We start from the raw sequence: 16,655 nt of genomic DNA on the forward strand, positions 1-16,655 counted from the left end.
TTCAAGGAGAGCAAGTTCATCCCAAATAGCCGATAATTCGGCAAAATATTCTCTAACCGACATCTCTCCTTAATGAAGAGTTAAGGCCTTCTTTTGAAGGTAATATTTATGGGACAAATCTCTTGACGTATACATTCGTTCAAGATACTCCCATACTTGATATGCTTTCTTGAATTTTAATATATTGGCATTAATCTTTGTCTCCACCGAAGAGAAAAAACACAAAAGGATTTTGTAGTTTTTCATCTCTCACTCTTCATGCCTTTTACTGTATTCTTCAAAAGCTTTTTCTCTTTCTTCTCTATCAAGAAACTTAATCTCCCCTTTCTCAAAATATAGTGATTTTAGGTTCGGGTTCGGGTTCAGGAATAGTTCCTTGAACATATCCCCAAAGACCCTTACCTTTGATATGGGCCTCCATATTCCCGACCCATATATGATAATTAGATCCATTTAATTTGAAGTCAAGAGAGAAGTGAGTCCTTTTCGCCCATTAGAGAGAAGAAGAAAGAGAAGAGATGCGTACCACAAGGAGATATAAGGTCCTACTCGATATAGGATGCTTCTAAAATATTGAATGAAGAAACTAGTCTTTATCCCGATCACCAAAACTTGATGGCACACTTTTCGAGGCACCCAATAAAGAGAACAAAATACACGATCTTCTTTTCTCCAAACCTCGCTCTGATACCATGTAAAAATATTTTCAAAGATGTGCACTACAAGCACAAACTCCACAAAGGGATACGTGTACAAAGACACACCAAGAACGCTTGAATAAAAAGTACACAAAGGTACAAAGAGAATACTTGAAATGCAAAAGATTGAATCTATTAAGCAAAGGTGAGCACAAAGGCTCCCAAAAGAATGAGTTACAATCAGTGTTATTAAAAGCACGCCTCAAGGCGCAAAAAGCGCGTATCGCCTCAAGGCGAGGGCCTTTGTGCCTTGAGCCGCAGGTATAAAGCGCAAATGCCCCAAGGCGTGTGCTTCATACGCCTTGAGGCGCACGCCTCGGGGCGAGGCGCGCCTCAAGGTGAGGCGTATACGCCTCAGATTTTTTGTCAAATGAGGGTCAAAGCCCTCATTTGACCAAAAATTAGGTTTTAAATAACAAGGCCCCCCGACCCTAATGTTATAATTTCTGAGAAACACGCAGTTGGGGGCTTGTTGTTTTCTGAAAAACAGAGAGCTGAGGAGACGAGTTAGGAGGAGATGAGTTCGGGGGTCAAAAATTTGTTTGGGTGTATTAGGGTTTGTTGTCGAAGAGAAAGGAGGAGATAAGTTCGTTCATTTGAAAAACGTAGTTTGTACATTTTGGGTAAGTTTCACTTTTTCCCCATTCTTGTTCTCAGCTTGTATTTTCTGTTTTTTCTTCGACTTATCTTTCCATCTTTTGGACAAAGCATTGGTTCACAAAATAGGTTTTTCATCTTTGATTTGCAAAGGATGAATGGACTACAGCCCTCTGTCCAAAATCTCCTATATAGATTGTGATCTGCTGGTCATCTTTTTAGGTTTCTTTAAGGTGTGGGATAAATGCCCTACTTCTTTTGAGTGTCAATTATGAGACTTTGTTACTGCAACTTTGAGAATCCTCTTTAGGTTTTTAACATTAATTATTTTTTGTTTGATTTATTCTAGTTTATTAGCTTAAATTACTTAAATTAGGATTTTCTTTTGATTTACTACGGCAGACCTTTGGTCCAGACCGTTTTGTCAAGGGTGCTTCTCATAACAAAAAAAAAACTTAGTGGGTCCACTGGCTGGTCATCATCCTAAATCAATTCTTAATGGTTTTTATCTCTTTTAGTAGCCAGTTGAGCACGTTATTGTGGTGACAAAAAAAAAAGATTTAAAAGTTGCCAGTCATTGAATTGATTTGGCAAGCCATGCACAACTTGTTACATTCGGTTGAGGAAGAAAAAAAATCAAAAGATATGTTGAATCCACTGAATTGATTAGTTGTTAATGCTAACATGCATTTTCTAATTATGTCCATATGATGTTGTTAATGCTAATATGCATTTCGTTGTTAATTTTTTATTGAATGAATGCGCATATTTTACTTCTTAGATACTTACGTAGATCAAGTTATTGCATTAATGCTACTTTTACATGTTAATGTCATAACTTTTTAGTATTTATTTGAGATTTTTTATTTCTTGTTGGTTGTTGTTTCATCAATAAAGCAATTTTTATTTATTCATAATTTTAGATATTTTTTATAATCTTTTTTAAGCTTAAAAAAAAATTGAGGCTTACGCTTTACGGCTCGAGGCTTACGCCTCGCCTCAGATTTTGGTGGAGCGCCTCAACGCTTTTCACAACACTGGTTACAATAGAGAAGATACACCCCTATTTATAACACAAGAGGAGACCAAAAGGAGGGGCTCCTACTAGACGTTGGAGCCCCTCCAACGGTTAGAAATCTAAACGTGGGAGGGGGTCCAACGTCTCCCCTTCCTTTGACTTTTAGTCAAAAAAGTAGAAAGAAAAAAAGAAAAGGAAAAGGGGAGAAAAGAAAAGAGAAAAAGAAAAAGGAAAAGAGAAAAGAAGAAAAGTTATATGCACATTCACAAGTGTGAATATGCATAAAATAGGAAATGATAAAAATGCCCCTGGGGCTACATAAAGAAATATATATATATATATATATATATATATATATATATATATATATATATATATATATATATATATATACATGAGTTGATACAATTTAACAGTTACTTTATCCTTATTGAGCTCCATAGAAATTGATGGTTCAAAAGAATGATATAGTTTCTTAAGATAAAAAGCACCAAAACTATTTATCAAATTTTCTTAAAAGCAAAGAACATTACCATGCCAAGGAAAGGCAATCAAAATTCCCATGTAGCAAAGAAAATTGATTGATCAGTCAATGTTACACACACAGACACACGCAAGCCCACACGCACACAAGCGCGCACACACAACTCAAAAAAAAAAAACAATTATATTCCAACGCTTACAAACTCCGAAAAACATATTATTCATGACAATACCCTCACAACAAACATCTTGAAATACAGCACTGAACTTCATAAAGGAAGGTATTCTCAAAATGCATCTGTTTCTTCCTTACTGGGGAAATAACTTGTATCATCATTATCAGCTAACTCTAGCATTCAATGTCAATCCATCTAACCTACAATTTTGGAGAACAATAGCCAACTAGGAAGTAACTATAGTGAAATAACTTACCAAATTAAAAAAAAAAAGAAACTACAGTAAAATAACAATATCTTCAGCAAAGAAGAAGAAAGTAAAAAGAGGGAAAAGAAAAGGTGATATTGTTAACGCATAATGAGATGAATGGTAATTAGTTTCAAAATACGCACCTAGGAGAAAAATGTTTTTCCACCTCTGTGTTTTGGTTTCCTGTAATGAAAAATAATATGAAATACCAATATTAGATACTTCCAATAAGTCGTGATGCACTACTGTAAGTTGTTCTGGAAGGCTTTTCTCTTTTACAAATCCAACATGAACTTCCCTCATAAATTCATCTTTTGAATTGCATTAATTCTACTGTAAGTTCTTAACAAAGGAAAAGGGTGACAAGAAGTCACAAAGCAGGAAGAAATACAAAGACAAAACAAAAAGAAATAAATGGCAACAATAAACAGGTATTTATGTGTATCATTAGTAGATCCAAATAATTAAATGGATTAATGGAGTTATGTAGCAGCATACAGTATATGTTAAGTTGCATATATATATTTCTCTCTCTCTCTCTCTCTCTCTCTCTCTCTCTCTATATATATATATATATATATATATATATATAATGATGTAATAGGTAAATACCCAGTAGGGGTATTTTGGTTATTTCAGCCATTGTAATAGGCTGTGCCCATTAGGGGCACATTAGTACTTTTACTTTATTTATTTATTTTGTCTTTTCCTGTTTTTATAGGGACTATTTGGTCAAATACCAAATAGAGCTTTTGGGTTCTTTTTTGACCAGTCAACATAGAGTTAAGTAGTCAATAGAGTTGCAATCCAACAGCTCTATTAAGACTGCCTCTTGTATATAAATAGGAATGAACCCCCTCTTGGTTCTTTTATGTTTGTTCTCATAGATTCTTTATATTTTTTATGTTGTCTCTCTTGCCCATAAGTGGTATTGTATATGTGATTGTATCTTAACCCATAAGTGGTCAATATTTGTGTATGTTGTACTTACCCATAAGAGGCATTTGTTTGTATTTGTCATATTTTATTACATGATATCAGAGTCTTGGTGCTCTTAGGTTGTAACTTGTACGTAAAGATCAAGAAGAGAATCATGAGATTGGTGGAGCATTGGTTCATTGCCTCGAGAAGTGTATCATCAAACTTCTTCAACACCTATATTGCAATCTTCTCTTTTTTCCTCTCCTTGTCTCTCTATCTCTTTTTCTTTTTCGGCTATGGCTGATAAAACATTTGTAACGGTTGTTCTCATCAAATTTGATGGAAAAAACTACAATATGTGAGTCCCGACGGTGAAAAGAATCCTCATGGGTAAAGATATGTGGCAATTTGTTGATGGTTCCACATTGAAACCACAATCAATTCTCACAAGAATGGTTGTTAGAGTCGATGGTGTAAAACCTGTAAATTTTGGATATTATTAATAAATAAATAATTCATCTTTATCTTCGATTTAAAAATGTGTTTCTATCGTTTAAATCTCATTTATTGATGTTTAAATGCTCAATTACTCATTTATGTCTAATAAAGGTAAAATTGGTATTTTTAAAACTATTTCAGATATTTAACAATCAATTATATTACTTCTGATCAAAAACATGTTTTTAAGAGTTTTGTAAGATAATGGTGTGATATCATTGAATTTTTGAATTTACTAGATGAATTTAGCAAGTTAAAAATCTTAATTTTTAACCAAGGGGCATTTTGATCATTTTAATCAAAAGTACTATTTAAAATATTTAATATATATCTTGCAGTAACCAAATTTGATGAGATGGAGATGGAGATGGAGATGGAGATGGAGATGTTGGTGTATGCAACATTTTCTACTCAACAGTTAATATTTATTGGTGGTTCACCCTATCTTTCTAGATTTTTGGAAATTTCATATTTTTGGAGCTTTTGGCATTTTCGACAGCGCACCAAGCTTTCGGTGCATCGTTGCTTGAGCGATCTTTGCGAATTTTGAAACCCCTTGATCTTTTGGGTTTCGATTTGTTGTTCTTCACATTATTAAAGTAAGTTTTCTTAATTGAACTTGTAGAGAGCATGTTTATGCACTAATTGGATAAGCATAATGTTATGTGTTAAATACTTCACTAAATTGCAAATACAAGTTATGCTTACTCACTGCACGTAGTTGTGGATATCTAAGGGTGTTATGGTTGCCTATATGTTTAACTGATTTGAGGGCAAGATATATTAAAAATATGATAATTACGCTAATTATCAAAACAGTTATAAGCCAATGTGCATTGAGTGCAATGCAATGCGAAATGCAAATCAGATTAATTCTCGTAGTAAGTACGTGGTGCAAATACATCACCCAATAAATTTATTTTTATTGTATGCAACACTTTCCTGTTCACACACACCACTTAGTTGTGGATATCTATGACTATTGTGATTATAGTTCGAAGAGCATGTTGAGCATGATTTGAATGTATGAGAATAGAAGTGATTTTCTTGTCGTAGTTCGGAGATCATGCTCATCATGATTTTATATAGTGGAATAAGAAGTGTGTTTGTTGCAGGTATATGTTTGAGCATGAATTTGTGTATCTGATGTGTTTGCATAAATTTATGTGTTTTACATGACCATATTTACTGTTAGTGTGAAATAATAATTGTGTAATCATGCACGAAAGCATGAGCGATAGAATCATGTTCATGATAGGATTATGCAAATACCGTTATGCATTGACTGAATACGTCCCGTGCTCTCATGAACAAACCGTGATTTTTGTTAATGCTATTAATATATATATATATTATGTATGAAACACATTATACATGAAATGCTTGCTTTGCATATTGATTCATGTGGTGAAACAATGCATATATGACTTGAATCCTGTGTACATAACTTGAACTACGTAGGAGTTACGTATCTTGAGGTTTAGTTGCTTCGTATTATGAAATGTGGATGTTCACGTATGCATGCATAGAACTCATATTTTGTTTATGCATGTTTCGAGGTTCAATTTACGAAATGTAATGTTCTTTTTAACAATGATATGATGTGTAGGATAATATGCTTCTATATAATATGATTTAAATGCCACGTGATATGAAATTATGAATGCATGCGACAAATGTTTAAGTTCAATAGTGAACTATGGTTCATAGAACCTTATTGGTTAAATGTACGATTTTATGATTTAAGTGTCATATGAAGTGATATATGATGTGATGCATATTGATTATATGCATGCTTGTGCTCATAGTGAACTATGGTTCAAGAAACTTTATTGGTTAAATGTGTGATTTTATGATTTAAGTGTCATATGAAGTGATGTATGATAATAATGCATATTGATTGTATACATGTTTGTGCCCGTGTTGCCGGCTATCGACCCAGAGAGTGGTCAATTATACTGATGCATGCATCACATCAGTTTTCACTAGATATGATACCCGTTGAGGAACTATTCTCAAAGGATTCTATGTGAGGGTGTGCATGACCAGATCAGGTAATCCAGCTAGAATAGTAGGTCTTTGTGAGGAAGTGCATTGTGCAAGAGCGGATAGCCCGCGAAGATTGTATATTTCTGTGAGAAAATGTATTGTCCAAGACCAGGTAGACCATCCGTTTAGGGCAGTAACTCCCTGTGAGGTTGTACATTTCTCAGACCAGACGATCTGGAGTGGATGTTGTGAATATTTATATGATTAAATGAAATGTTATGATGAATTGTGATGATCTTCTAAGTTGATTAAGATAACCAGTTATGAATCTATAGATTTGGCTTTTCTGTTGTAGAATGATTATATACTGAATTCAGATGTGAGAATCATATCTGTTAAAAAAGAAAATATCTTTTCAGTTTGGGTAGCAGTATGTAATTAGTGAAAAATAGATGGATTCCTTTTGTAACTTATTATTAACTAATTTCTTTAAGGGATTAGGGTCTAATGCAAAATAACGATTATTCTCTCTCTCTCTCTCTCTTGCCAGAAACCCAACCGACTTCAACATGGTATCAGAGCCACTCATCCTGAGTGACTAACATCGCCGACGACGACGCTGTTGCAGACGCCTGTTAAAATACATGTAATCCATATATATATATATATTGTCTAATATACCCAATAGGGGTATTTTAGTCATTTCACAAGTACCCGATAGGGGTACTTGTTATTTTCCCATTCTTTTGTATTTATTTTTGCACTTTATTTTCTTATTTTTTATTTTGTTTTTTACCCACATAAGGGGCCCCACCATGGAGTCGATGGGGCCCCCAACGGTCACATTTGTGACCGTTGGGGGCTCCCAACGACTCCATAGGGAGCCCTCTACGTGGCTCTTCTTTAAAGGCCACCCCTCACTCTCCTTTTTTGTGTATATATAGGGGTGAACCCCTCTTGTATTCTTTACTCTTGAGAGCTCTCTCTCTTTTCAATAAGAGACATTTATATTTTTATGTTGTGTTGTCCCTTTGTGAATTTGGGTGTCATCCCTTTTGTTTGTCCATTGGTGGACATTGTAAGTGCTTATCGCACTCTTTGTTTTTCCGCATATCTCATTACATGGTATCAGAGCCTTGTGTATGCTCTTGATTCTTAATATAGCTAGTTGAGTAGTTATATATTGTTTTTCTTTTTGTATCTCTCTTTGTTTGTCTTCTTGTGAGAGATTAAATGGAAGGGGAACAAAAGATTGATCTCTCCTTCAAACTTAACGGCTCCAACTATATGATGTGGACCGCCGCCATGGAGAACAACCTCAAAGGTAAAAAGCTTTGGGGATATGTTATGGGCACCAGACCGAAACCACAACTCCAACTCACCAAGATGGATGGTGATCAAGAAAAAGCTCTTGAAAGAAATGCCCGCATGAAAGCCATTAAAGATCACCAATCTAAAGTGGAAGATTGGGAAAGTAAGCATGCAAAGATTCTTGCTTGGTTCATGAACAATGTGGAGCTCAAAATTTGCGCCAACATTGCTAAATTTCGGATGGCTAATGAAGCATGGTTCTTTATGAAAGGTATGTTTACTCAAAAAGACCTTGCTCGTCAATTCTTTCTCCAAGAAAAAATCTGGACTATCAAGAAAGGAGAAATGAGTGTAAGGGATTACTTTAGCACTCTTGGACCCTTATGGGATGAGCTATCTTTACTAGAACCAAAGTGGGTTTCTAGTGTGGATGTGGAACTAAGAAGAGAACAAATGGAAAAAGAACACTTTTTCCAATTTCTACATAGGCTTGGGCCTGAATATGAACAAGTTAGATCTTCCCTTCTTCATAGATCTAAGCCTCTTCCCATGGAAGATGTCATATCCGAAATATGCCAAGAAGAAACTCGTCTTGGCATGATTAAAGGAGGAGATGACGTTTTGGCCGTATCTAAACCCGGCAACCATGTGAAAGCCTATAAGTCTCCACACTTTGGGAGGCAAAATAATGTCAACTATAGAAAAGTCATTTGCCATCATTGCCAAAAACCAGGTCATATAAGACCTAATTGCCCTAAGTTGAATGAAGCACCTAAGAATAAGGTTGCCTCCGTTGAAGAAGCTACTCAAAAGGAGGAAACTATCAAAAGGAAGGAGTCTTTTTCTCTTGCTTAACTATCGGAAGCACTACAAACTCTACTCAAGATACCATCAACCTCGGGTGCCGCCATAACTTCTTCCTCTCCTCCAGGTATGTCTTCTTGGATCCTTGATTCTGGAGCTTCCTTTCATATGACCCCTTTTGAAAATGAGCTTTCTGATTTGTGTAATAACTCTAAAAACTCCTATGTTTCAACTGTCCATGGTACATCTCTACAAGTAAAAAGTTTTGGAACTTTAAATTTTTTCAAAGATTTCTTTGTGCCAAACGTGAGAGTAGTACCTCAACTTAATTTAAATCTCCTCTCTGTTGCTCAAATATGTGATCATGGATGTGAAATCTCCTTCTCAACTAAGGATTGCTCTATACAGGATCTTTGGTCCGGGAAGCAGATTGGGCAAGGCCATAGGAGGGGAGATCTCTATTACATGAGCAACTTGAAACTTCCCACTAACCCTTTTTGTAACCATGTCCAAGATAAAAATATTGAAATTTGACATCAAAGACTTGGACATCCAAGTTTCTCAAAAATGTACTCATTTTCATTTTAAAAGAAATTTTGTAATGAGAAACATTTTGTTTGCAAGAATTGTATTTTTGGCAAAATGAAATCCACTCCTTTTCCAAATCGAACTTTTGTGTCCAAAAGACCATTTGAGTTAGTCCATTCGGACGTTTGGGGTCCTTCTCCGGTCATATCTAACGGAGGATACTCCTATTACGTTACTTTCATTGATGACTACACTAGGTATGTGTGTATCTACTTTCTCAATTTAAAATCCGAAGTCTTTGACTTCTTCAAGAAATTTCACATGATAGTCAAAAATCAATTTTCAAGTAATATCTCTACTCTTAGATCCGATTCAGGTGGAGAATATTTATCAAATGAATTTCAAAATTATTTAGAAATAAATGGAATTTGTCATCAAAGATCGTGTCCTAGGACTCCTCAACAAAATGGTTTAGCCGAAAGAAAGCACAGACACATCATGGAAACCACTAGACTTCTTATTTCCAAGAAAATTCCAAAGATTTTTTGGGCCGAAGCCGCCTTAACCTCAACTTACTTGATAAATAGAATGATATCTTCATCCTTACAAAATACATCTCCATATGAAAAACTATTTGAAAGAACACCCGATTTCAATAGATTAAGAATTTTTTGGTGTAAATGTTTTGTCCTTACACATAAAAGAAACAAAGTATCTCCTAAAGCTATTGAATGTGTTTTCTTAGAATATGGAGAAAATTAAAAGGGTTTTAGATGTTTTGACCTTAAAAATAACAAACTTTGTATCCAAAGATGTAAACCTTTTTGGAAAATGAAAATGGTTTTGTGAAAAATAAAGATATTGACGAAAGCGAATATGCTTTCTTATTTGATCTTCTCTCTCAAGAAGATGAGACTCCTCAAGAAGAGGAAATCTCTAATGAGTCGTTGAATGACCTAGAGGATATTCCTCTTAACAATGTTGAAAATGAAAGTGATAGACCAATCCAAACCTATGTTAGGCGTGGTCAACAAGCTCAAATGAGCGCCTTAGAAAAATACTCTCAAGGTTCCAACATAGAAGAAACCTCTTTAAGGAGATTCGGCCGAATCTTCAATCCTCCTAATAGGTTTGTTTCCTATGAGTCTCTAACTCCAAGGTATAGAGCGTGTCTAATTGCGTTACACTCATTTCATGAACCTTCAGATTATAATGAAGCCAAAAACATTCCCCAATGGGTTGAAGCCATGAACTTAGAGCTTAGTGCCCTTGAAAAGGCAAAAACTTGGGAAATAACTTCATTACCCACTGGAAAGAGATCGATTGGATGTAGATGGATCTTCAAAATTAAAACTAAAAGTGATGGTTCATTAGAACGATATAAAGCCCGATTAGTAGCAAAAGGATACGCTCAAGAATACGGTATAGACTATGAAGAAAATTTCGCACTCGTAGCTAGGATGACTAGTGTTAGAACTCTTATCGTCGTTGCGTCAGTTAAAAAATGGCCTATCTATCAACTAGATGTTAAGAATGCATTCCTAAATAGTGAATTAAATGAAGAGGTTTACATGGATCCTCCACCAGGAGTATGTATTGGTAAAAATAAAATTCTCAAACTTAAAAAGGCATTATATGGTTTGAAACAAGCCCCAAAGGCTTGGCATGATAGATTTAGTAATGTAATGACAAGTTTGAATTTTCGTTCATGCTATACTGACACTGCTTTGTTTGTGAAAAGTGCAGGGTCTTCAGTAGTTATTCTACTACTTTATGTTGATGATATGATCATCACTGGAAATGATGAGCAAGGAATTAATAATATTAAGAAAGTTTTAAAAGAAAATTTTGACATGTCTGACCTTGGTTTCTTAAGATATTTTTTAGGAATTGAAGTAGCGTACTCTCCTCAAGGGTACATTCTCTCTCAGATGAAACTTGCCGCTGACATTTGTTCCAAGTCTGGTATCTCCGATGATAAGAACACAGAAACCCCTGAAGTCATCAATGCAAAGTTAAGGTTGGAAGATGGAACACGTCTCGAGAATCCTACTCCCTACCGTCAACTTGTTGGGTCTCTAACCTACTTATCCATCACTCGGCCAGACATAGCTCATGTCGTCCACTCTGTCAGTCAGTTTGAACATGCACCTACAACCGTGCACATGAGTGCAATCTTAAGGATCGTCAGATACATCAAAACACCATAACTAAGAAAGTTTTTCTTTTCTCCTCTACATCACTTGATTTAATTGATTATACTAATGCTGATTGGGGAGGAAATCCCAATGACAGAGTCTCAACTACGGGTTTTTGTGTTTTCTTAGGTGACTATGATTTCTTGGAGATGCAAGAAGCAGCACAAAGTATCTTTGTCCTCAACAGAAGCGAAATATCATGCTATGGCCACTACAACCATGGAGCTTGTATGGCTAAGAAGTCTCCTCAGTGGGCATTGCCATCTCTACTCCTTCGAAGATGTGTTGTGACAACAAAAGCACAATTTATATTGCAAGCAATCACACCTTCCATGAGCGTAATAAGCACATCGAGATGGACTGCCATTACGTACGTGATGAATACCTAAGAGGAACCATAGCACTACCATATGTCACATCCGAGTACCAGTTGGCGGACTTCTTCACTAAAGCCCTTGCCGCTCCTCGTTTTTTGTTTCTCCTTAACAAGCTTTCGGTTATATCCCCGTAAGGCTTGAGGGAGGGTATTAAAATACATGTAATCCATATATATATATATATTGTCTAATATACCCAATAGGGGTATTTTAGTCATTTCACAAGTACCCGATAGGGGTACTTGTTATTTTCCCTTTCTTTTGTATTTATTTTTGCACTTTATTTTCTTCTTTTTTATTTTGTTTTTTACCCACATAAGGGGCTCCACCATGGAGTCGATGGGGCCCCCAACGGTCACATTTGTGACCGTTGGGGGCTCCCAACGACACCATAGGGAGCCCCCTATGTGGCTCTTCTTTTAAGGCCACCCCTCACTCTCCTTTTTTGTGTATATATAGGGGTGAACCCCTCTTGTATTCTTTACTCTTGAGAGTTCTCTCTCTTTCCAATAAGAGACATTTATATTTTTATGTTGTGTTGTCCCTTTGTGGATTTGGGTGTCATCCCTTTTGTTTGTCCATTGGTGGACATTGTAAGTGCTTATCGCACTCTTTGTTTTTCCGCATATTTCATTACACCGCCGCCTCTAGACGTCGTTGCGCGAAGGCGTCTCTGTAGCAACCTCCGCAGTCACCTCTGTCTGCAGGTGTCGACGTTTTGTGACAGTCGTCGCTGCTGTTGCAACCGTGACGCTAACCCAACTACTATTGTTGCGTCTGCGACACAGGGTGGTGCTTCTGGTGTCGTTGTCGCCGCTACTACCGCTGGGGTCGCCGCTGCGTCTGTTGTGACTGAACCATCATGTGGAAGACAGATCTGGGTTTCAGATCTGGGTCGAGATCACAGTCGAGGTCTGAATGCAGCAGGTCGACATGTGATGCAGCCAGATCTGAATATGGCTGAAGTTGTAATTGATGGAGCAGGTCTGCAGCCTCCAGCATGATGCAGTCGTGATGATCGTGGAGAAGACCAGGTCGAGTGGGGATCTGATGCAGAGAAGTCGTGGAATCAAATTTTTTTTTGTGTTAGACGCTGATCTAGAATCAGATCTGGTGGTGGAACTACCGTGGTGAGGCCTGGCCAATATCAGATCCGACGAGTCCCGAAGTCAAATCTAACGTGATTTCCTTTTTTTTGTCGCAAATTAGATCTGGTCTGATCAGATCTAGGTCAGGTCTGGTGGTTGTTTGAGACTAAGTCAAGATGTCTAAAGATGGTATTGGAGAATATAAAGCCTTTGCGAATCCTTTTTCGTATGGGTCCTCCGTCAAGCTAGATGACTCTAACTATGCGAGGTGGTCCCGGACTTTTATGATGTTCATTTTTTGTCATCGAAAAAAACATATTCTTTTAGAACCGAAACCACTCGATAAATCTGAGAAATACAGCACATGGGATGAAGATAACGACATCGTTATATCGTGAAGATAACACATGTTTTCTTACTTATATATGTTGATGATATCGTGATCACTGGTAATGCTCCAGACCATATTCAACGAATTAAAGTTTTATTGAGTATGCGGTTCAAAATGAAAGATCTTGGGGAATTGAAATATTTTCTTGGTGTAGAGGTGGACAGACAAGATGAAAAAATGTCATTAACTCAACACAAATACACTCTTGATCTTCTGGCCAAAGTAGGAATGACATATTGCAAACCTCTGCCTACACCCATGTTGTCAATCAAAAGCTCAGTATTTGTGATGGTGAGTTATATCCTGATGCAAGCAAGTATCATAGTTTAGTGAGCATGTTACAGTACCTTACTTTTACTAGACCAGACATTGTATATCCTGTTAATCAAGTATCTCAGTTCATACATGAACCGAAGACTAGTCACATGGATGTCGTCAAACGTATTATCTGTTATCTAAAAGGCACCGTGGGCGATGAACTCACATATATGCAATCTTCATGGGGAACACCAAAACATGACATATTGACCTATACAGATGTCGACTGGGCAGGGGATCCAGATGAGAGAAGGTCTATTTCAGGATACTGTGTTTTTATTGGGAGAAATCTTGTTTCATGGAGTAACAGAAAACAGAAGGCTCTGGCAAGATCTAGCACAAAGGCAGAGTACAGATCTACAGTAGCTGCCACAGCAAAAGTGACCTGAATCAGGCATCTACTTACAGAGATGAGAGAGAATATCTCAAGTTCGACACTTATGTGTGATAATAGAAGTGCTATACAAATTGCGTTCAATCCTATTCATCACAGTCGGACTAAGCATATTGAGATTGACCAGCATTTCATCAGACAAAAGATAGCAGACAAAGAGATTGAACCGGTTTATGTGTCTTCAGAAGACCAAGTTGTTGATATGTTCACAAAACGTGTCACAAGTAACTGTTTCTGGTATCTGAAGAAGTTGCACATGGTTTACTCCCATGCACAACTTAAGAGAGGGTATTAGAATATGGATCGGGTATGGATCCAATAGAAGATCCATATCCCATAGCCATTCACGTGTTCTATATGTTTTATACTCTAACATAATTTATATAAATAATGAAGGGCACTTTCGTCCATGTAAAAAGTATTGTAACCCTATTAAGTTTAATGATGGATTACCGCAGCTACTAAGAAAAGTAGAGGTTGTCGATCCCCAAGAAGGATTTGTTCTCCCTCGCTCTTTCTTGATTTCTTCAACAAAACACATCAACACATCAGCAGTTTTATCAAACATTAGTAAGGGCATGTTGAAATTGGATTGTCGCATGAATCACATGAGCAATATCAGTTCAGGTGATGGAGAGATAAGTAAGAGATCCAATTAATTGATAATATGGAGTAGGATCATCAAGTAGAACACCATCTTCAAGTGTTAAATTTGCATTTATAACTTATGGAGTCTCTACCTTCTTTTCATCTGAAAACCCTAACTTAGTACAAATATCAACAATTAATTTCATTTAAGAGAGTATGTATCCTCTATTTGAATAGGCCACTTCAATACCTAAAAAATATCTCAAGAAACCCAAGTCAGACATATCAAAAGTTTTCTTCACAATAGTTTTAATTTCATTCGCTCCTTTGTCATTTCCTGTGATGATCATATCATCAACCTATAGGAGAAGAATCACAATAGAGTCACCTGTTTTCTTGACAAAGAGAGCAGTGTCAGTGTAGAAAGAGACAAAACCCAAATTAATTAATATATTATTGAATTTATCATACCAAGCTTTAGGAGCTTGTTTAAGACCATATAATGCTTTTCTTAATTTTAAAACTTTTTTATTTAAAATCATGTCGGGAGGAGGTTCCATGTAAACTTCTGATCACCATTTAGAAAAGTATTTTAACATCTAATTGAAAAATAAGTCATTTTTTAATAGATGCAATGGCAATGAGAGCTCAAACACTTGTCATTCGAGCAACCAGAGCAAATGTCTCATCATAATCTATTTCATATTCTTAAGCATATTCTTTGACCACTAACCTTGCCTTATATCTCTCTAAGGACCCGTCACTTTTGATTTTTACTTTAAAAACTCATCTACATCCTATAGGTTTCTTTCCTTGTGGAGGATTAACTATTTCCCATGTTTAAGCTTTCTTAAGAGCATTAAATTCAAATTTCATAGCTTCATTCCAATGAGGGTATTGTTTGACATCATTATAATGAGATGGTTCATAAAAAGAGTGAAGGGCTATTAAGCATGCTCTAAAATTTGGAGAGAATGAGTCATAGGAAACAAATCTATTTTGTGCTTTAGAAATATGATTTGATTTTCTATGTGAGGACTCTTCTAAGGATATGTTTTGAGAGAATTTGCCGAGTGCACATGGATGATTACCTTTTTCTCGTCTAGCATACACGTGTATTACTTGGTATATGTTCATTCAAATTTTCATGTCGACTTTTATCATTATCATTAAGAGAATGTTCATTTTGATTAGCACCATTGTCAAAGGACTCAAGGACCTCAATAGGATTAGACACATCATTTCGTGGTAATAAATCAAATAAAAAGTAATCAATATTTTCTCTTAATTCTTTACTCTCAAAACCATTTTCATTTTCAAGAAAAGTAACATCCTTTGAAATATAAAGATTGTTATTTATCGGATCAAAACACCGGTATCCTTTTTATTTTCTCCATAGCCTAAGAAAACACACTCAATGGCTTTTGGAGAAAGCTTATCATTTTTATGAGTAAGAACATAACACTTACAACCAAAGATTCTTAGTCTATTAAAATCCGGAGTCATTTTAAAAAGTTTTTCAAATAGAGAAACATTGTTTAATGAAGTTGAAGGAGAATTAAGTTGAAGTTAGGACGACTTCGGCCCAAAATGTTTTTGGAATATTCTTGGAAATTAAAAGAATCCTAGTAGTTTCTATTATATGTTTGTTTTCTCTCTGCTAATCCATTTTGTTGCGGAGTTTTAGGGCAAGACCCTTGATGACAAATTTCATTTTGTTTTAAATAATTTTAAAAATCATTAGACATATATTCTCTTCCCGAATCCGATCTTAGAATAGAGAGATTGCTTAAGAATTGATTCTTAATCATTACATGAAATTCTTTAAAGAAAGAAAACACATCGGATTTATGATTTAAGAAATAAATCCATGTGTATCTAGTGAAATCATAAAAAAAAATCACATAATATGAAAAGCCACCTTTTGATATGATAGGTGAGGAACCCCATACATTCGAATGAACTAATTCAAAAGGCCGTGTAGACACAAAATTTCTTTGAGAAAATGGAATCGCTTTCATCTTTCCA

General features: G+C 35.8%; 1 protein-coding gene across 1 annotated transcript in view; it reads right to left on the reverse strand.

Moving 5' to 3' along the window:
- Positions 1-16,655, reverse strand: part of LOC149822228 (Cyclophilin-like peptidyl-prolyl cis-trans isomerase family protein) — an 84,803-nt gene that overhangs the window by 11,420 nt on the left and 56,728 nt on the right. Inside the window, exon 7 of the mRNA XM_089980766.1 lies at positions 3,366-3,405. Within this exon, the coding sequence (XP_089836892.1) occupies positions 3,366-3,405 (40 nt within the window). The remainder of the gene's footprint in view (positions 1-3,365; positions 3,406-16,655) is intronic.

This window comes from Nuphar pumila, chromosome 11 (genome assembly GCF_984573655.1).
Source record: "Nuphar pumila chromosome 11, dmNupPumi1.hap1.1, whole genome shotgun sequence".
Taxonomy (NCBI): Eukaryota; Viridiplantae; Streptophyta; class Magnoliopsida; order Nymphaeales; family Nymphaeaceae; genus Nuphar; species Nuphar pumila.